Genomic DNA, 22,313 nt, shown 5'->3' on the forward strand with positions numbered 1-22,313 from the left:
TCCCCACGAAGTCTGGCTCTGGGGTCCATGCAATTTGGGGATGAGGATTAATCAATGGAGAATGTTAAAGATTTGAACTGAAACACTATGATTCAGAATCACTAGATCTTAAAGATTACAGTGACGGGTGAAAACGGAGCTAAAGAAGTATTTCACAGTATAAAACAGAAACAAGTAGTTAAATCTAAAAAAAAAAAGAGAGGGTCATTCAAACAATGCACGTACAAATTTTTAGAATGTGAATCACACCTGTGGCCTCAGGACCCTGACAATGACGGCTCTCAGCTGCTCGTGCTGGCGTCTAAACTTCCTCATCTGGTCAAGGCGAGCCTGAAGCTTCCTGTGAGCAGGGTTGATTCGCCACACCATCTTCAGGTTTTCTTCCCTTTTCCTTTTGACAATGTCTCTCAACAACACCTGGAGTTTCTCATATTCATCATCCCAAGTCTGAAAGACTTCAAAGCACGCGACCATAACCTGGTAAGTAATTTAAGAAAGGAAGTTTATTATTAAAGCATATTTTCATCTCAGTGCCCTCAGGTTGCTTTTCTGATATACTACGACTCACTTTTTCAAATTCTTCATAAGCAACATGCATCAGTTTTCTAGTGCCCAGCACTTTGAGTAATTGAGAACTCAAGTCTCTTGAAATCGCCTCCACCAAACGCAGTGCCCTCTGAATGGGGTATTTTGTGTTTCGGATCTTTCTCAGATGGGTGAAAATTGCAACAAGTGCCTGCCTTATCTTGTCCAGCTCAGTGGCAGACAGCAAGTCATTCAGAGGAAAATCTTTCATCAGAGGATTGTAGTCATTCACAGTTTCCAAAGCCTGTTTCAGACCTAGATTAACAGAGAAACAGTTAATGGTTTTCACATGAAGTGATACAACTATAATGTTGTTATATGTCAGTGATAGCACAATGAAAAAAAAAGCAGAAAGATATTTCTTTTAGGTTTAAATACTGGTTAAGTAAACTAAAGTGTATCCTCACAACAGAACATTTTGATGTTGCAAAAGATTTAGTGACACAGAAATTGTGCTATTTGAAAGAAAAGAATGTTATTAACAAGATAATCCCAGTGTGGTCTCATTTTTGCTTTTTTAAGAATATCAGTCAACTCATATGCACTCCAAAGGCTATGAGTGGTAGCCCCAAAGATTTCATCTTTTTTTGCTTTCTATATTATCTAAACATTCTAGTAATACCACTTTAGTTTATTTTTTTAACACCTTTATTGGAGTATAGTTGCTTTACAATGGTGTGTTGGTTTCTGCTGTATAACCAAGTGAATCAGCTATACACATACATATATCCCCATATCCCCTCCCTCTTGCATCTCCCACCACTTTAGTTTTAAAAAACTAGAATTTTATCATCCTTAAGAACAGTAAAATTTAAATTTTATACCCATGGCTCAAGTTAGGGGAATGTATTATGGACACGGAATCACAGAAAAACCTGGCTCCTGGTCTATTTTTTTTTTTTTTTTTCACTTCCTCTGGCATAAGATTTACAAAAGAAATGTATTAGGAAAGCAATAAAGGTTTCAGAGGTATTAAAAAATTCAAGGTATACATTTCAGTACTAGTGAGTGCCCATATCCTAGTGAATGTATGCAGTATGATCAAAGTACCTGGAAGGTTTCCACCCGGAATTCCCTCTAACATTTAAAATGTGGGCACCACAACCTTTTTTGGAGGGGAAGGAAAAGAACATGACAACTACTGCAGTCCTGATGACTTGTTCTAACACGTCTCTGGTGGGCAGAGAGTGGTAGAGCAACGTCCACCCATGGCCGGTCATTCCACATTTGTGTGCCTGGTACATGCTCATTCAACATCACTCCCCCTGCTGCCCGTTCAGAAAATAACTTTATCTTGACCACTTTTCAGAACAGGGAGGAGGGCAGAGAACAGAGGAAACGGGCAGGTAAATAGCGGAAGAGAAAGTACTGACCAGCTCTCCTTCCACAGACCTGTGGGCAAAGAACTTCTGCTTAACGTAAACCATGTTTCTGCTTGGATTGTCAAAAGCACACTTGACTTTACACTATAAAAGTACAGCCTACTCAAGGAACCAAGTAACTGAGAAACAGGAGGGAAGCTCCCAGGGTCCCCTGTACTCATGCCTAGAAACTGGCTTATGTTCTTAAAACCCCGGAAGGGAAAGGGAGGTATGTGGGAAAATCATTTTCATTACCTAGAGCTGGGGAAAAGATGACATAAGATGCAAAGGAGTAAATAGTCAGGAAAGATGGTACATCTATTAATTTTCATCACAAAACCCAGGTCAACAGCTTACTGATCAGACTATCAGCTCTAGTTTTTACCTGTGTCAGTGTCGAAGCTGACGGTGGCATGGAAACGCTTGCCGTGTTTCAAGATATCCAGAGTCAGGAGAACTTCTGGGCTCTCTCGTTTCTCCTGGATGCGGTATAATGCACGTTCCAAGTTTAGCCAAAAACTAATTTCCTGTAAGGCAGTTCCTGAGGCAGGATCTCGATCAAGTTTGGTCACCTTAAATATAAAATAACATTCAAGAGTATTCAGCATTTAAACAAAGGTAGAAAACGTACCGTTAACTAAAAACATGCATTATTATTTAGTTTTTATATTTCAAGTAGATTTTCTTCCTTGTATTATAAGCGGTTTAGTTTGAAGTCAAAGGTCTGGACTTCCCTGGAGGTCCAGTGGTTAAGACTCCACGTTCCCACTGCAGGGGGTGCGGGTTCGATCCCTGGTTGGGGAACTAAGATGCTACATGCCACAAAGTGCAACCAAAAAAAAAAAAAAGAAAAAAAAGAAATCAAAGGTCTGAGACAGCTGAGATTAGCGTTCTCTCAGGGATGGTATTTAAACCATGTCACACGGTACCCTGACCACTCCACTCCACCTGGACCGACATTAATCCTCCACTGAGCGTTCCCAGGACCAGTGGGAGGTACTGCTAACAGTCATCACAGAATTCACCTCATTGACAAGAACTCGGACCAGTTTTCTCACAGATATTAAAGAGTAAAGCATTTTACATGATATTTTCAATACTGTGCTCTTACTTTTTGAATTTCTCGGATCCAGCGGTTAACTCCAGATTGTAACTGATTGAGAAAAGTTGGGTCTTCAACCTTATCTCCAAAGTCTGTAACTTTTGGCTTTTCTCCACGCTCATAACACTGTTTAGCAACATTTGTAATAATTGGATGAATGGGCAGGCTGATCTCTGGAATTTCAATATTCTGCTGCAGGTGAAGGAGTCCCATTTCAAGTTCTGCAATTTTTTTTTCAACTGAAGGAGCCATTTTATCACCATCCCTAAAAAGACAGGAAATACCTCAAACTTTAGTGCGCTATTGGTCTCCAAAGAGATTCTATTATTTCAGGTCTGTCAAGTATTAATAATATACATTTTATTAATGCAACAGATTTACATCCTCTTGGTTTACTAGCTTTTCCCTCCCGATTTCTGAATTTTACATCATCTTCCACAGTGTGTTGTGAACATTAAGTAAAATACGGCATTCAAACTAACGAAGGAGAAATGGTTTTTACCTGTCTGCCTTGCCAGACTCTCTGATATAGGACTTAAAAAAAGGAGCGACCGCATTGCTAATGAAAGAGTGCAAGGTTTCATACGGCGAGTCTTCACTGAGTGTGAGGACTCGGAGCTGGGAAGACACTGGCTTGTCTGCATCAATCACTGGAGCTCGTTTAATGAATGCCAAGCTGAAAGAACGGAAAAGAAAAAATTAGAACAAAGAGTCTCATTCTTCATCAGTTTTAAAACTGCAGCCTTCTTTGTGTGGCATGCAAACTAAGAATTCATTTGAATGTTTTAATTTAAAAATCATATTAGGAATAGACTAAACTGTTGCTTTTCTAATAGTGAAATACATTGCTTCTCTTTCTTTACTCACCTATGTGAGAACTAGCAAATCAAGGTTAAGGTCATAACATGTTACCATGAAAGCAGGCCAAGTTAGTTTATCGCATATGGGGGTTGAGTTCATAACCTTGCCCTCAGGAAAACTAACCTCCCTAGCAATTGAAAGTTACGAGCCCCGATTAACTTAAATCCGATCTCATAATAATTTGTCCCATTCATTTATGGCATTGAATCACATGTCAACTTGACTAAACAAGAGTCACCTGCAGGTTGAAGTGACGAGAGAACATTCCGGGCCCCTACAGCCTGGCCTAAACCAACCCTTCCAGTTTCATCTCCTGCTACGCACCCCCTACCCAACCTGAGACACCCTTTAAACTACATGGTCCATTCTCTAAACTTCATGTGCTTTTGCGTAGTTGCTTAAGAAACCTATATTCATCTGCTGAAATTCCAAGTAACCCCCAAAACCCAACTCCAGCATCACTTCTCCCATGGGGCCATCCCTAAGCAGAAGCAATCTCCCCAGTCTTCATGTTTCATGGTATTCTACACCTCTAAGATTTTGCCAAGTATTACAGCTAGTTGTGTATGTGCCATCCTTTCTCCCAAAAGACCATAAACTTCTTGGGAAAAGGAACTATGTTTTATTCCTTTGCACACCTACTGCTGTATCTTACACATAACAGGTGCTCAAAGGTGGTTGAATTAACAGCTTCAACAGAAGCAATATTTGAATTTTCCAGTTCTCATACTATGTATATGTACTTTACACATAATACTTCACATTATTCTAAAAAGTCAGTGAAGCTTCCTGATGTGACACGCTGAGAAGGAACACAGCACAGTAGTATTCCTGCTGAAAATGTGCAACTTGACTGTGACCATGGAGAAACATCAGACAGATCCAATGGAGGGGCAGTCCATCAAACCACTGGCCTGCACTTATCAACAATGTCAATGTCATCAGAGACACAGAAAGAAAGACACAGAATTGGATTCTGGATCATGGGAGAAATACTGTAGGGGACATTATTGAGAAAATATGAATATGTACTATACCTAGAGTAATGCTGTACCAAAATTTCTGGAATTTGAAAATTGTACTGAGGCTATGAACACGAATGTTCTTGTTCTTAGGAAATGCTGCGAAGTATTTAGGGATAAAGAGGCAGGTTGTCTATAACCCTCAAATGGTTCAGGAAAAAAAATGATGATGCAAAACGTGGCAAATGTTAACTGACATCTGGGAGTTCTACACGCTATCCATGCAACTCTCGTAAGCTTGAAATTATTCAAAATAAAAAGTTTAAAAAAGCCAATGCAAAATAAACATTTACGCATTTGAATTTGAATATGTCTACTGGAGTATAAACTGGCACAACCTTTTTAAAAGGTGGGAAATCTGGTAACACACATTAAAGACTTCAACAATGCATCGCATCTGAACCAGTAATGCTATCTTTAGGGATTTATCCTAAAAAGAATCAGACCGGTACCTATGAATGTTTACTGCTTACTTATAATAATGAAAACTCAGGTATACTCTAAGAGCATTATTAGATATGCTAAGTACATTATGGCTCAGACCTAGAATGGATGATGCCATGATATGGCAATTAAAATAAAAATATTTTAGATTCTATACTGACTTGGAGATCCTCTTAATTTGAATAAATAAAATCAAAGATAAACTGAATTAAAGAGCAGAAATCTTTTGAGTGTTTTCTTAGTATCTTTGTCTGACTCGATTAGGATTTACATTTAATCCTCACAAGTTTATAGTCCAAAATAATGGTATATTCATACTACTCACCTATTGGACTTAACTCCATAATGAATGTCTATGTTGATGTTATAGGAAATAAACTCTTTTTCTTCTTCTCCTTCATCACCAACATCCTCTACAAATCATAATAAACATTCTATCAAATTCATGTCAGTATTCCAATTTTTAACTCATCAACTGTTCAGAGCACGATTAGCCTCACCCCAACCCCAGCCTCACGTTTAAACCCCTACGTGACTTGGCTCTACTTAATTCTCCCTTCCACCCATTTTTTCTGACTGCTGACCCAGGCACTTATTTGCTGTGTGATCTTGGGCAAGGTTCTTAACTTCTTGGCACCTCCGCTTCCTTGTTTTAAACCAGGTACACACTGGCATGCCTGGGTCGTTGAATGGCTGACTGAGCCGCTGCCTAGAGCGGGCCCTGGCCCCAGGGCGGCGGTGCTAGGTGGTGTCCGATAAGCCCAAGTTCTCCCCCACTGCATCCCAGCAGTCTCATCCCCTGTGCTCCAGTCAGAGGTCGCTTCCCACCCCCAGCCCCAGTGTATTCTGCTCAGGTGTCTACTCAGCACTTTCTACGCGACAGGCATTACTTCAGGCGCATCACACATCTACCCCTCACGGCAACACTATGGGGCTTGGCATGACTATTATTCTTATTTTCCAAGCAAGGAATGTAAGTAAATTGCCCTCAGACATGTGACTGGAAAGGGACAGAGTGAAAATTCAGAAGTCTGATTCCAAACCCCGGGTCCTCACCAGTACACAGCCTGCCCTCTTCCCTCTTTAAGGCCCCTACAGGGAAACCCCCATCAAGAAAACTGCTATCAAGAACCATCCCCAGGTCACCAAGGGGGCATTCACCTGGCTGTCCTCTCTGCTCTTACAGCGCTTTCAGAGCCTGCTCTGGGGTCAATTTATGAATACAGCAGTAATTTGAAAAAGCTTACTGGAATTTAATACTAAGATAACTCAAGATGCATGTGAATACAATTTCTAGATCGTTAAAAAAGAAAATTGAAAAATTAATATAAAAATCATAAAAATGGGAAGTAATACAAACCTCTAGATCTAGTAGTAATCAGCTAGATGCGTACACCCTCTAGCTGAATTATCTTTGGTACGACATACTCTATGGAATAACTGCATTAGCAAAAATTAATATCGAAGGATTAATCTAACTTGATATGTACGATTCGCCTTCACTTCTAAGTCATGGTGTAATAACAAAGGCAGTAGACTTAACTAAGTGATCTCAGGAAAGTCATTTTTCTTCCTCTCAGCTTCAAATTCGTAAAACGTAAAAGGAGCAACAGAGGAGGGGGGTGGGATATTAAATTAGGTGGCCTATAAGGTTTCTATAAATGCTAAAAACTATGAGCAAAAGCTATTTGCTTCTTTCATTTTAAGATGAGACAAATACAAAATTCACACTAAAAGAATATAAAATATTAGTATATTTATTTATATATATATAAATATATATTTATCAAGACAATAACTCTTCCAAAATGTTGTTTTTAGTGTAACTTTAGGAAGGAGAGGAGGAGTGAGTGGCAGAACATTTTCGCATGCCAGTGACTTCCTAGCTGTTTTTTAAAATTACTAACTACCTCAAAAAAAACCCCCAAACCAACCAACCGAGTTTTCTAACTACTGAAATGTGGACATACCACAAGATAAGATAAATCATACTGCCTGAAACCAACCAAACATATAATTGTAATCTGTAAAACACAAAGACAAAGAGTATAAGGAAATACCCCCAAACTAAAATAGTTGTCAGGGTGGTGGGATTATGAAATATTTTTTCCCTTGATTTTTGGAACTTTCAGTAATGCTGTTCTATGATTTATATAAAATATATGCCATTAATATAACACCCAAACAATAAATAGACAATAAAAGTAACATTCTATAATCACCAAAGGAAATTACTAAGTAAAAATATGTTGTAACTTTGAATCATCTCTTCCTCCCGGACACAGCAGAGCGGCATCCTCTATACAAATAAAATCATACAGAAAACATGCCGACTGGACACAACATCTAACCACATCCCCAGCACATCCTAATGCAAGCAGGGTTAAAGGAACCGGGCGGCAGGCCAGGCGATGAGTCACGGCTGTCTCCGGACCACTGTGAACGCCCAGCCCAGCCCGCACTAGGGATAACACTGCAATGCAGCAGGAGATGGCTGGGGCTCGGGAATGCACACACGATGACGTAATCCTCAGACATGGGTATGCAAAATAGGTGTCCTCTACTGCTCTGTAAAATTCTAACTTCCTTTGATGACAGTAATTTATGCAAGTCATTATTAATATCAGCCACAGACTACATTTTGGATTAATTTTTTAACGTTATTCCCCATAAATGCGAAGATCATATGAAGTCTGAGATGTCTGATTCCCATTATAAAGAACACATGACATTGTTTCATAAACTGCCAAACAATTTAAACTTTCCTGCCTCTTTATAAATTATTATATTTTCCAAATAACAATAATTCTATTTCTGCAGAAACTTTTTAAAAAAATTGTTTAAAGGAGAGAAAGACACTTAATAGTTGATTCCTAACAAAGAGGGTACCTGCTATATTAGAGGCTTATATACGAACACAATCTGCACGTTTATCAGGAAATACCACTTTGGGTAAAGTTTGAACCAGTTTCCTAATGATGCTAAAGTTACTGGTTAATACACAACAGACCGATACTGTGCTGCCTATTAACACACTCAGGGAACTAAAATACCAGCACAGAAAGTGCTGCGCCCGACTCTCGAGTTCCTGTGCTGCAAGCCATACTGATACACATTACAGCGCCCTGTGGACATTCCTTTGGTTAACTTCTGGGAGTTTATCAAATTTCTAGAGATGTTCAAAATGTCATTTAGCACTACTGCTGCGTATGCTTCTATTGAAAGATGAACGTATTTCAAAGAACGAGTGATTTGTATCATTGCATTGTGAATTAGGTGAGCAATATGCCTCATTTAATGAAATACAAACAGATGCACATTCAGTTACCTTAAGACTCATACCACCTCTCCTAGGTAGATGGGTATGTGTCCACAGACTGGTGAACAGGCAACTGCAAAAGGGCGAGGGGAGGCTGTCGGCTCCCCTGCCCTTGGTCATCCCCTCCTTCACTCTCCCCTCCCAACGTTCTCCAGCCACAGGGCAAGGCTCTTCTCTAGCAAATGAAGCCAGTCATTTTCTTTGGCCAGATTATGTGTTACATGTTCCTGGCTCTCTTTATCTTTCCTCTTCTTTTCCCTTTAAAATCCAAACAGACTTCTAATACCACATTATTTTGGCCGATCACTGTCATACACACCCTCCCCTTTTTTCTCCAGTGGTCGCTCTAGCTTTCCCCTTTCCCATCCCTGGTACTTTCTCCAGCCACCTCAACGCCCACCCACCCTTCTGTCCTCCCGCTGAGGCTGTGACTTCTTCGCAACCACTCCCTGCCCTGCACGAGGCTAAGGGCGTGGTGAGAGCCTTGAGTCTTCTCTTCCATCCATAACTTTGCTGGGAATTTGAAGGGAGGGTTGAACCCCATGTAATCCTTGTACACAAGGTAAAACTGGGGCTCCTTTTGACATTTCCAGAAAAAAAGAGAAGGAAGTGAAAAAAACTAAGTCAGTAATGCCTAAAGGATTTAAGACTTCATGCTTTTTAAGGCTAACACTAATTCAAAAGAAATAATTGCTATGAAGTAAATGAAAACAAACACTCCCATTTAATGGATACCAAGGAATTCAACAGAGAAATTAGTTCTTAGGTTTCAGAATCCTTCTTAAAACATCCTTTTCCTAACTGGGTCTTAAAATCCTGTGGTTTTGGTTTCCTCACTCGTGACAGAGGCGCTGGACTAAATCTCTCCCGCCGTTCCCAGCCTGATACTCCACAATGCTGAGAGACAAAATTTCCATCTGTCTTTACTTTTTAAAAGAAGTAATGACTGCTTTCCCTTTCCTGTACATGAATTTCACTCACTACGAAACACCTCACTTTGAAACGCATCTCGCTGCAGACTGCTTTGTCCTCCAGAGGGTGGAGGGCCCACCTACAGCGCGACAGCGCAGGACAGCAAGAACCCAGGCTGATGGACTCCTGGCCCAGTGCTCCAAGACAGTGCCGGGTCACAGTAAATGCTTCCTATTAATTTACTAATCATTTTATTAACCATTTTGGGGTCTAAGCCAGAAATGAATACTTTTTTTTTTTTCAGAAATGAATACTTTTTAATTATCAATCTACTACATTTCTTCTCTTTTTAGGGAAATTAAGTCCTCAGAAAAATAATGTTTAAAACTCCACAAAAACATTCCCCACACATCTCCCTATGCCACCACGTCTCTAGGAAGCCGAGTCCTGTAAGGAGCACCGGCTTTCTTCCAGTCAGGAGTCTTCCAACTCCAGTCATCTCGGCACTAATGAAGAGAGGGTAAAACCCCCTGAGCTATGTACGTCAGGAACAACTAAAAGCCCAAGCTTCGGGGGGAAGCACCGACTAAAGGCAGCCACTACTTCCCAGTCTTAAAGACAAAGCTCCAAGGGTAACACATCTGAGTGGAACAAAACCGAACCAAAACCCCACAGCACCCGTTCCCAGCCTGGTCCCAGACAAGCCCTGGAAACCACCACTCCAGCAGCTGCACACCGCAACATCCCTACCGGTCCCTACCTTCACCACCCAACCTTTCACGGGACGGAACACACCCCAAAATGCACTTCAGGTAAAAAGCGCTACAAAAGTGTCATTAACATCGCAATATGCCTATCACGTAGGGATCACCTACCTGGTCATACTTTTAGAAGTACGCTATGAGGAAAACAATTTTCCATAGGCCAGGAATTACAGGAAGGAGATTTCTCTTTTTAAAACGGGGAGCTACAATTTAATGTTCCCTTTCACCAACTCTTCACTATCAAAATTAACTGTTAGGGGGACTTCCCTGGTGATCCAGTGGTTAAGACTCTGCGCTTCCACTGCAGGGGGCATAGGTTAGATCCGATCACTGGATGGGGGACTAAGATCTCGCATGCCTCGCGGTGTGGCCAAAAAAAAAAAAAATCATAAACTGTTACAGTCACAACCTTTATTCTACACTTTAAAGAAGGCTCTACTTTAACAAAAGAAGTGTAAAGCTAGCTGGAGTACTTAAAAAAACATATAGAGATAGACCTTCATATAAAAAAAAGCTTCTATATTCAATTACATGTGTTTGGAAAATTCTTTCCATAAAAAAGGGGGGAAGTGGGGGGAAGATAAAGTAAAAGTAACTTCTCCTGTTCATTAAATAAATTATATGACTTCATTGGTGGTGGCGGTCTTTATTCAGTTTAAACCATTCAGATTTATTCTCCATATCATAATGCAAGCCTGCCTTTTCACTGTAAATAACTACTGGATGTTCGAATTTGATTAAATGTGCAAATGGCAATGCTAACTCGTAAAAACCAGCCCTCCTTCTAAGTGACCTGGGTTAACACTTATACCTAAATTATGCTAGTGTAGCCAGGATGTTAATAAGACTTGATGGGACCACATAGTTTTTCCTCAGATTTCTGTAAGTGAAAAATAAGTTAAGACAGGTTGAATTACTAGCAATACTTCCAGGACTTTTATAAATCCAGGAATGAGATAGGATTTCAACTGTAGACAGTCTCATTACCTAGTCAACATTCAAAAGTGCAAGTCATTATGGAGCCAAGATTTGGATGCATGGATACTCGCTTTGCTGAAGGGAGAAAACGTACCCATCAAGAAAACAGAGGTGATCTGCGCCAGAAAGCATTCAACAGAAATCGGGTCCCCCTCCAATAATTTTAGCAAAGTTCAATTCTAATGTGTTTGAGAAAAGCGAATCACTGAGGAGCGCTCTAGAAGCAAAGAACAAAACCTACAATTTTTTTCTGTAAAAAAGAAACTGAGACCTATAGAAATCACTGATTTCAAAACAAAAACCGTGCAATGAAAATATGATCAAGAATTAGCCAAGGTAAAGCTACTCAAAATACAATAACAATGCAGATTAAAATGTATTTTAATAAAATAATGTATATTCATTAAAAAACGACCAGAAAGACAGATACCAAAATGCTGACAGTGGTCATATCTAGGTCGAAGGATTCCAGGTGACTTTAATTTTATCTGTACACTTTAATTTTCTATCGTGACTATATATTTTTTTTGAAAGAAAATAGATGAGTTAAAAAAAAATTTTTTTTTAAACAGTAGTGGTTTCCATGCGGGAAAACAACCCCAAACATAAAAGAAAACCCTAAACAACTTTAATACTCTAAATATGCCTGGATGGCTTATTTGCTTTGAACATTCCTTGTGGATCTAAGAAAAATACTCTTTCACACCCGCTGACCCTCCTGCAGAGGCCAATGCTACAATGAAGCATCTCCTGAGTAGGAAAAACCTTTGAAAGAAACAAACTATCTGCAAGAAACGAAGTGTGTGTAGCGGTGAGAGGGGGGTGGTGAGGCAGATAGCTGAGATTCTCTTACTGACAGAACCATACAGCTTTTGAGATTGTAAGAAGCTTGTCTCCGAACACTTTCAGACAATGCCCAATCCTTGGTGCTAAGCTAGCATTTACCTGGACATCATCCTTGGCTTCCCGGATGGACGGTGCCACACCCATACATGTGCTGTCAAATAAGCTCGACACTGGCTACAAAATGGTCTTAAAGCATCAAGGGGAAACCCTCCCTGAAGGCAAGCTCCACTCTCAAGAGGAACCTAGGCTTGCTTTTGGGAGGTCACTATTTGAGGAGACTGCTGGAATATGCAAATCTTTTGTCCCGTCCCTCCACTAGGTGCCTAACCTAAGTCTCTCTCCTTTTAAGATCTGTAAAATAGATTCAAAGACCATGGGGTCATCATTAGGATCATCCAAGCATCACACAAATACAAGGCATGATGAAGGAAAACAAGCAATGGACTGCAAACTGAGATGTTGAGTCTAGCCTAGGGAGTAGGATTAGCCGGTGTGACCTTGGGGCAGTCACTTCGACTGAGCCTCAGTTTTCTCGCGTCTGAAGTGGGCAGATGCACCCTCTCAGCAGGGACAGCATGAAGTCCAAGAAGGAGACCTGCGTGCGCTATCCACCCAGAACAGTGATGCCCCGCTCGCAGCCGGGGCTGTCACTGTCACTCCTCGGGCCTCGGCATCTGGGTCCGCACAAGGCAGAGGCTGGGATGCCCTCCGGCCAGGGCTCCGCCAGCTCCGGCTCGCCAGGATCTCCCCCTACACCCGGACGACCGAAGGACCACGATCCAGGCTGCCCCCGGCGCCGCCCCTGACACATCCCTCCCGAGGCCGGCCTGGCCTGGACACAAATCGAAACCGAAAAGCCCATGTGACATTGGAGGCCGGGATGCGGCCTCCGCCCGCTCTCAGCCCGGGAGACGCTGTCTCCACCCAACTCGGCCATCTTGAGGCCGAGCAGACAAAGCGATCCCATCGTTGCGGGTGACGGCGAGGCTGGGCGCCCTCCTCCGTCCCCGCGACCCGGAAGGGGGCACCCTGGGGCCCCGGCGGCAAGGGGTGTGGCGGGAGCGAGGCGGGGCGCCGGGGGACCCACCGCAGCCCCGGCCCCGCACCTTTGAGCGTGGAGCGCTCCACCAGGACCGTGTGCACCTGCGGGTCCGAGAGGAACTTGCGCATCTGCTCCAGGGCGCTCTTCTCCTCCAGCGCCGCCTCGAGCGCGGCCGGGGCCTCGCCGCCATCCTCCAGCAGCAGCGGCACCAGCTTCCGCAGGTGCTTCTGCAGCACCGACACGTCAGCCACGTTCTGCACTGCCGACACCTCCAGGCCGGCCGAGCCGTCCTCGCCGCCGCCCCCGGGCTCCGACATGGCGCCGCGCTCGGGACCCGCAGGCAGCGCTGAGAAGGCGGCCGCGACTCGGCGCGAGAGCGAGCGGGCGGGCGCACGAGAGAAACGGGCAGCACAAGCCGACCGCCCGCTAGCCCGCTGCTGACTGAAGAGAGTGAGCGGCGGCTCCTCCCTAAAGGCCGCCGCCCGCCGGCCCCGCCCCGCCGCCGCCGCCGCCGCCCGCCGCCCGCCTCCCGCCGCCCGCGGCCGGCGCCCGCCGCAGCCACTGGGCCCCCTCACGCTACCGACGTCACGACGTCGCGCTCAGGCGGCCCGGGTGACTCCGCCGCGCAGCCTTCTGGGACTCGTAGTTCCAGTGCTGGGCGGGGCTCCGCAATACCCACACCTCAAGCCCTAAAGGTGGGAACCTGCGGGGGGCGGTGAGAGGTGGTCAGGGACTACGTCTGTCCTGTTCACTGCTGTGGACTTAGCGAACAGCACAGAGCCTGAGACACTGCACTAATACTGAATGAATGAATGGTGTTAACGAGCTAACGTGTTTTGAGCACTTAGCCTGTGCCTGACATTGTTCTAAGCACCTAACCCGTGTAGTTTCTTTGAACGAATGAATGACTACGATGTGTTGAGCTAGAATATAGTCATCTGTGTTACTAAATATACATAGGGAGACTGAGGATCTTTTTCAGAGGGGGAGGAGATGAGGGAAGTGTCACATTGCTAGGAAAGAGGGAGGCTGGGAGGGGACATTCCCAGAGCAGGAAGCAGCTTCTGCAAAAGCAGAGAGGCCTGACTGCAGGAGCGATGTACGGGAAAGCCAGGAGGTGACACCTGAACGGTGGGGTGAAGCCTGGCTGTTGTGGGTCCTGGTTGCTAATGGCAAATAATTCCCCCCAGAATGCCGTGAGGACCACGGGGGAGACCTACAAGCATCCACCCAGAATAGCAGCCGGGGCTGACGCTGTCATTCCGATGGCCTCAGCATCTGGGTCCACACAAGGCAGGGACTGCCGTGGCTGCCCAATAAGTTTCCCCCCAGCTCCCATTTGCCTGGACCTCCTCCAGTACACCGACATGACATAAGGGCCAGAATTCAGGCTGCCCACATTCTTGGTTTAGAAATGACAGTTATTATAAGGAGCATTAATTGGCTTTTGAAAGTTCAAACTCATCACTCGCTTCTTAAGTTGGGCGGAGGAAGGGAAGCCAAAGGTGCTATTTTTATATCAAAGTGCACAGTCAGAGAGCTGAATCCTGATTGGTAGAATGATGATGGGATGATCTGATTTCCCCAAATCATCTTTGGAAAACTGCAAAACATGCAGTATGCCTATTCTTGCTCAGTTACCCAGTGCCAAGCCCCAGAAACTGCTGGAACATGAAGACTAATCAGATGATTCTTGTCTTTAAGAAGCTCATGGCAGAGGGGACAGATTAATATCCCATCCTCCTCCTGCCTTCCATCAGTCCATTTTTTTTGTGTGTGTGGAATTTTTAAAATTGAAGTATAGTTAATGTACAATGTTGTGTTAGTTTCAAGTGTACAGCAAAGTGATATATATATATCCGTTTCAGACTCTTTTCCGTTATAGGTTATTATAAGATTTTTAAAAATTAATTTATTTATTTATTTTTAGTTGCATTGGGTCTTCGTTGCGGTGCGCAGGCTTCTCATTGCGGTGGCTTCTCTTGTTGCGGAGCAGGAACTCTAGGTGCGCAGGCTTCAGTAGTTGTGGCACATGGGCTCAGTAGTTGTGGCTTGCAGGCTCTAGAGTGCAGGCTCAGCAGTTGTGGCGCATGGGCTTAGTTGCTCTGCGGCATGTGGGATCTTCCCCGACCAGGGCTCAAACCTGTGTCTCCTGCATTGGCAGGCGGATTCTTAACCACCGCACCACCAGGGAAATCCCTATTATAAGATATTGAGTGTAGTTCCCTGTGCTATACGATAGGTCCTTGTTGTTTACCATTAATTTGTTTTCTGTCTGTGAGTCTATTTCTGTTTTGTAAATAGGTTCATTTGTATCATTTTTGAAGATTCCACATGTAAATGATATCATATGATATTTGTCTTTCTCTGTCTGACTTATTTCACACTAGTCCAGTCTTATATCATATGCCCGAGCAGATCTAAATAAACTTCCTGGAAAAATATAAAGCACTGCAATGAGTTTGTGCTATGATCATAATGGTAATGAATAATAGTAACGCCACCAACAACTAACACTGAGAGCTCACTCAATACCAGGCCCTCTGCTAAGGGCTGCCCCCTGCCCCATGTCCTTTGGGGTAGGAACAGGGATGGAAGAAAATCTATTAGGTGCAGGTTAATGAACTCTGAATTGACCACACACCATTGGAGCCCCAGAAACCCAGCAGCAAACTGGCAGATGGAGAGAGGCTGCTTGCAGCCTGCACCATGAGTCAGCACCACCCAGGAGACGCAGCCATTTGGGCATCCAAGGGACTCAAACATCTGCAATCTGGCTCCGAGCCAGGGCAGCAGAGCAGTGGGCTCCGGATGTGCAGCCCTACGTGTGTGATAGGCTCAGAATTAAAAGTGTCTGTTGTTTCTAAGGGAACGGAAATCGGAGGAACCTGAACAATCTGTCTACAAGGATCCATGCATTGATCAAATGTGCTTGCATTTCTGTTTTCTAAAGATGTTTGCTGTGCTGAATAAGTACATCGTAAGAAGAATGGTCAATGTTGATTGACTGCTTACAGAGAGTGCCCAGCACTCTAAATTCCTTATCCTGGGGGCTGGCTAGACTGTCCCTGGCTGACAGGGAAGGGGATATTTTTGTGAGATGCTCCCTTGGCCTCCTGGGGCAGGACTCTGCCCCAAGCTGACTCTGTGTGTGTTGGGAGGGGGGGCCCTCCACCCAAACCTGGCCTCTCCCACCGCAAACTCCGTTTGGCATCTCCGCTTTCTCATGTCCATAGGAGAGTCTGCTTTCCGTTGGCAGTAGGCAGGCGGTGCTGGCGAGAGAGAGTTCTTTCTAAGTTGATGGGGGATGGTAGTGGCTGCTGGGCCACATGTATTTTATCAGAAGTTGGTGCTGAACTGTCCCCACCCTTCTCCTTCAAGTACTGCACCGGATGGCTCCTCAAATCCAAGTTGGGGGCTCCTTCTCATCCCCATCTTCCCTCTCCCTCTCCCTCTCCCAACCCTGGGCCACACTGAGCCCTCAGCGGAAGTCCGGCTGGCCCAGCACCTTCAGGCCCCGCGTCTGGCATCCCCCTCTTCCCTCTCGAAATTCCACATTGGGCTCGCCCATTCATTCATTCATTCATTCCATGGGCTCATTCCCAGCACCAGCAGGGCCTGGCGCAACGTGGGTGCTTGGTTAATGGCTGTGAAAGCAACGCCTCACGCCCCGGGAGCGCGGTGCCGGGTGGCAGCGGCGGCCGGTCCACAGGGCATAGATGGGATTTTGACCTTCCCAGCTGCTCGAAACCAGGCAGCGTCATTCCGTCGCCAGCGCGGGACTCCACCCACCTATCGCTCACCGGGCTACAGGACACTTTCTGATGAAGCTCGTCCTGGCATCCCCCCCCTTTTCTGTCTCGGTTCCTTGTCTAATGAGCCTCTGGGTGAGTCTGGAACCACCCCGGGTTGCTGGCGACTCTGAGCCGGGCTGGACGCGGCTGGGGGGCGGGGCGGGGGGTGGGAAGCGCCCCTAAGGAACAGAGCGGTCGCTTGGCGCCCTCTAGTGGCGCAGCGGAGGACGCGCACCCCGGAATCTTTTCCTGTCGCTCCTGCGCCTCCTCCCAGCCTGCTGCCCCATCCGTCCCGGGGACGCCTCCAGGGTCACCTTCCCAAGGTCACCCGGATGACTCGTCCAGGGTCGCAAAGCGAGCAATGGCGGTGACCAGAGAGGAATGCCAGCCCGTGGTCCAGCCTGCATCCCACCGCCCATTGATAAAGTTAGAGGAGATTGCCTCTAACGCAGACAGTTCAGTCTCTCTCCTGCGCGCAAGCCCTCCGGGACGCCTGCCGCTGCCCTGGCCGCTCCTCTGGAGGTACCCAGCCTCTTCTCTTACCTGAGAACGGTCTGTGTCCCCAGCCAAGGCCACCGCTCCCTGGGGACGCTGGACCCCACCGCCTCTCATGGACGTCGTCTCTGAACTCCTCCCCTCGCCCTCAGACGTTCCCTTTCTCCCTCCTGGGTTCTTCCCGGCCGCGTCCAAGCTGCTCCAATCCATCCCTTCTTTCGAGAACCCCCTGCCACAGCTTCCTGCCAGCACTTCTCATGCTTTGCTGACTTTTTCAGGAAAACTCCTTGAAAATGAGCATAGGTGGGGACTGCCTCTCACCCAGCCCAACCCCACACTCCCCCGTCCCCCCACCCCCGCAAGTGCTGTTGTCAAGGTCACCAATGGCCTCCACGTGGCCAAATCCAGTGACCAGTTCTGGGCCCTTCTCTTGCTCGACCTTTGGACGCCATTGACACCGCGCGGCTTGTGTGTGCTGTCAACACTCCCTCCCAGCCCTGTGACACTCAGTACGTCTGCACATCGATGAGTCCCGACCTTAGAAGTCACATCTGCTGTTGTTGGGTGGAGTGTTCTAGAAAATGCCAATCAGGCCAACTTGGCTGAAAGTGTTAAGACCTATATCCGTGCTACTTGTTCTACCTATTGAAAGAGGTGTTGAACTTTTGGCTTATAGCTGTGCAATTGTCTCTCTCCACGCAGTTCAGTCTGTTTTTGCTTCCTGTATTTTGAAGCTCTATTATTAGATACATAAAGCATTGTTGTGTCCTTTTCATGAATCGACCCCTTGATCACCGTGAAACGCCCCACTTTATTCTTAGTAGCATTATTTGCTCTGAAATTTACTTCATCTGATATGAGCATGGTCTCTCTGGCTGGCTTTCTCTGGATCAGTGTTAGTGTGATGTCTTTTCCATCCTTCGCTTTTACCCCATCTGTGCCTTTATACTGGGTTGCCCAAAATGTTCGTTCGGTTTTTTCCGTAAGATGGCTCTAGTAGCACTTAGTTGTCTTTAACTTCATTCGCAACAATTTTGTTAGATTGTACGTGACAGCTGTCACATCAGCGTGCATTTAAAAAAAACTTATGAAAATTGGTGAATTTTTGTGCAGCCATTTTAATATGGAAGATGGAAGAAAAAAAGCAACATTTTCAGCATATCATGCTTTATTATTTCAGGAAAGGTAAAAACGCAACTGAAATGCAAAAAAAAAAGGTTTGCGCAGTGTATGGAGAAGTTGCTGTGACTGATCCAATGTGTCAAAAGTGGCTTTTGAAGGTTCGTGCTGGAGATTTCTCGCTGGACAATGCTCCACGGTCGGGTAGACCAGTTGAAGTTGACAGTGATCAAATGAAGACATTGAGAACAATGAATGTTATACCACGCGGGAGATAGCCACCATACTCAAAATATCCGAATCAAGCTATGAAAATCATTTGCACCAGCTTGGTTATGTTCATCGCTTTGACGTTTGGGTTCCACGTAAGTTAAGCGAAAAAAACCTTCTTGACCGTATTTCCCCATGCGATTCTCTACTGAAACGTAAGGAAAATGTCCCGTTTTTAAAACAAATTGTGACGGGCAATGAAAAGTGGATACTGTACAACAATGTGGAACGGAAGAGATCGTGGGGCAAGCGAAATGAACCACCACCAACCACACCAAAGGCCAGTCTTCATCCGAAGAAGGTGAGGTTCTGTATATGGTGGGATTGGAAGGGAGTCCTCTATTATGAGCTTCTTCCGGAAAACCAAACGATTAATTCCAACAAGTACTTCTCCCAGTTAGACCAACTGAAAGCGGCACTTGACGAGAAACGTCCAGAATTAGTCAACAGAGAACGCATAATCTTCCATCAGGATACCGCAAGACCGCATGTTTTTGATGACCAGGCAAAAACTGTTACAGCTTGGCTGGGAAGCTCTGATTCATCTGCCGTATTCACCAGACATTGCACCTTTGGATTTCCATTTATTTCGGTCTTTACAAAATTCTCTTAATGGAAAAAATTTCAATTCCCTGGAAGACTGTAAAAGGTACTCGGAACAGTACCTTTTATCAAAAAGATAAAAAGTTTGGGGAAGATGGAATTATGAAGTTGCCTGAAAAATGGCAGAAGGTAGTGGAACAAAAGTGTGACTACTTTGTTCAATAAAGTTCTTGGTGAAAATGAAAAATGTGTCTTTTATTTTTCCTTAAAAACCGAAGGCACTTTTTGGCCAACCCAATATTTAAAGTGGGTTTCTCATAGTTGGCTCTTGCTTTTAGAAAATCCTATCTGACAATCTCTGCCCTTTTTTGCGGGGTGGTGTGGGGTTAGAGATATGGCTGGGTGAAGTCACCATCTTGCCATTTGTTTTCGATTTGTCCCACCTGTTCGCTGTCCAGAAGTGAGCCCGTGATTCCCCTCCCCGACACCCCCCGAGCTCCCCGTCTCAGTAAACACTGCCTGCCTCAGCCAGGTGCTCGGGTGTTCCTTGGTGTCTCTGAAAACACTCCCAGCCCCTCACATCTCCATCTTGTCCAGCAGCAAAGCCTGCCACTCTCCCCGGACGCCTCCCAAATCGGACGTCTCTTCCCCACCTGCACTGCCAGCCCCAGCCTGAGGGTCTTCCCCTCTTTCTAAAATGCTCTTCCTAACAGAAAGACTCACAGACATAGAAAACAAACTTATGGTTACCAGGAGGGAAAGGGGGGTGGGGGGAGGGATAAGATAGGAGTTTGGGATTAACCGATACACACTACTTTATATAAGATAGATAAACAACAAGGTCTTACTGTATAACATGAGAAACTATATTCAGTATCTTGTAATAACCTATAATGGAAAAGAATCTGAAAAAATATATATATATATATGAATCACTTTGCTGTACACCTGAAACTAACACAACACTGTAAATCAGCTATATTTCAATAAAAAATTTTAAAAAATAAAAAATAAAAAGGATGCTCTTCCTCCAGGGTCCTAAAGAACTCGCTCCTTCTCTTCACCAGACCTCTGCTCAAGCGTGACCCCCTTTAGCGGGGCCCTCAAAACAACAACACCACTGCTCACCCCTTTATCTATTGCTTCATTTTCCTCCAGAGCATGTTTCCCTGCACGACACATACTTGTGCTTCTTGCTTAGGGTCTGAGCCCCCAACTAGAATGTGATTCCATGAGGTCCAGGGCTTGCTCTGGTTAACACTGAATCTTAGAGTGGGCCAGTGGCTGGAACTGCGTCTTGCTCACTGTGGGTGAGGAGGGAATCTTTGAGGCCTGAGGAAATAAACAGATAATTCTGTTCCCTCCAGGTGAATTACAGGGTGATTCTAAAAGAACAGAAGTTTAAAAAAAAAAAAAAAAAAGTGGGACTTCTCTGGCAGTCCAGGGGTTAAGACTCCACGCTTCCAATGCAGGGGGCACGGGTTCCATCCCTGGTCGGGGAACTAAGATCCTGCATGCCACGCGGTGCAGCCAAAAAAAAAACACACCAGTATTACTCAGCAAGTGTTAGCTACAAACACTTTTCCCATAGCGGGATTCTTTTCCCATATAGGTTATTACAGAATACTGAGTAGAGTTCCCTGTGCTATACAGTAGGTCCTGTTGTTGATTATCTATTTTATATATAGTAGTGTGTATGTGTTAATCCCAAACTCCTAATTTATCCCTCCTGCTACCCCCCTTTCCCCTCTGGTAACCGTAAGTTTGTTTCCTATGTCTGTGAGTCTGTTTCCATTTTGTAAATAAGTTCATTTGTATCAATTTTTAAATTCCACATTTAAGTGATATCATATGATATTTATCTTTCCCTGTCTGACTTACTTCACTTAATATGATATTCTCTAGGTCTATCCACGTTGCTGCAAATGGCATTATTTCATTCTTTTTTATGGCTGAGTAGTATCCCATCGTATATATGTACCACATCTTCTTTATCCATTCACCTGTCGATGGACATTTAGGTTGCTTCCATGTCTCGGCTCTTGTGAATAGTGTTGCTATGAACATAGGGGGTGCATGTATCTTTTCAAAGTATGGTTTTCTCTGGATATATGCCCAGGAGTGGGATTGCTGGATCATACGGTAGCTCTATTTTTAGGTTTTTTTTAGAGGACCCGGGGGAAGGTTTTTGAAGGGATCTCCGCACTTGTAGTCACAGAACCCAGTAGAGCAAACTCCAACACACAACCTCAGGGAAAGTAAGGGTAACTGTATCATATCAATCATGAGAGGCTGGGTTATACTGCAGGCACAAATGACAGTCAAATCTCAGTGGCTAGAACATTTCTTGCCCCAGGTACATGTCCATCCGGGGTTGGCTGTGACTTTGCCGCATCTGCTCTTATTCTGAGACCCGGGCTGATGGAACAGCTTCTATCTGGAGCACTGCCTGTTGCTTGGTCAGTTCTGGCTGCTATAACAGAATACCATCGACTGGGGGTACCTAAACAACAAACATTTATTCCTCACAGTTCTGGAGGCTGGGAGCCTGGGGTTGGGGGGGCAGCATGGTCCAGTTCTGGCAAAGACTCTCTTCCTGGTTTACAGATGGCTCCCTTCTTGCTGTGTCCTCGCATGGCAGAGAGAGAAATCACCTCTCTAGTGTTTCTTTTCATAAGGGCATGAATCCCATTCATGAGGAATTTACCCTCATGAACTAATTCCCTCCCAAAGGCCTCATCTCCAGATACCATCATATTGGGGACTGGGGCTTTAGCATGTGAATTTTGGGGGCAGGGGACACATTCAGGCCACAGCACCTGTTCTATGGCAGAAGGAAATGAGCTATGGAGAGAA

At 44.8% G+C, this 22,313-nt stretch overlaps 1 protein-coding gene across 1 annotated transcript in view; it reads right to left on the minus strand.

Annotated features, from left to right (window-relative positions):
* Positions 1 to 13,693, minus strand: part of DYNC1H1 (dynein cytoplasmic 1 heavy chain 1) — a 67,007-nt gene extending 53,314 nt beyond the window's left edge. Inside the window, exons 1-7 of the mRNA XM_068540412.1 lie at positions 13,301 to 13,693; positions 5,701 to 5,788; positions 3,551 to 3,724; positions 3,058 to 3,313; positions 2,332 to 2,518; positions 569 to 840; positions 250 to 477 (exon numbers count right to left, since the gene is read on the minus strand). Of these exons, the coding sequence (XP_068396513.1) occupies positions 250 to 477; positions 569 to 840; positions 2,332 to 2,518; positions 3,058 to 3,313; positions 3,551 to 3,724; positions 5,701 to 5,788; positions 13,301 to 13,553 (1,458 nt within the window). The 5' untranslated portion in view covers positions 13,554 to 13,693. The remainder of the gene's footprint in view (positions 1 to 249; positions 478 to 568; positions 841 to 2,331; positions 2,519 to 3,057; positions 3,314 to 3,550; positions 3,725 to 5,700; positions 5,789 to 13,300) is intronic.
* Positions 13,694 to 22,313: the final 8,620 nt, after the last annotated feature.

The sequence above is a fragment of the Eschrichtius robustus genome, chromosome 1, assembly GCF_028021215.1.
Source record: "Eschrichtius robustus isolate mEscRob2 chromosome 1, mEscRob2.pri, whole genome shotgun sequence".
Lineage (NCBI taxonomy): Eukaryota > Metazoa > Chordata > Mammalia > Artiodactyla > Eschrichtiidae > Eschrichtius > Eschrichtius robustus.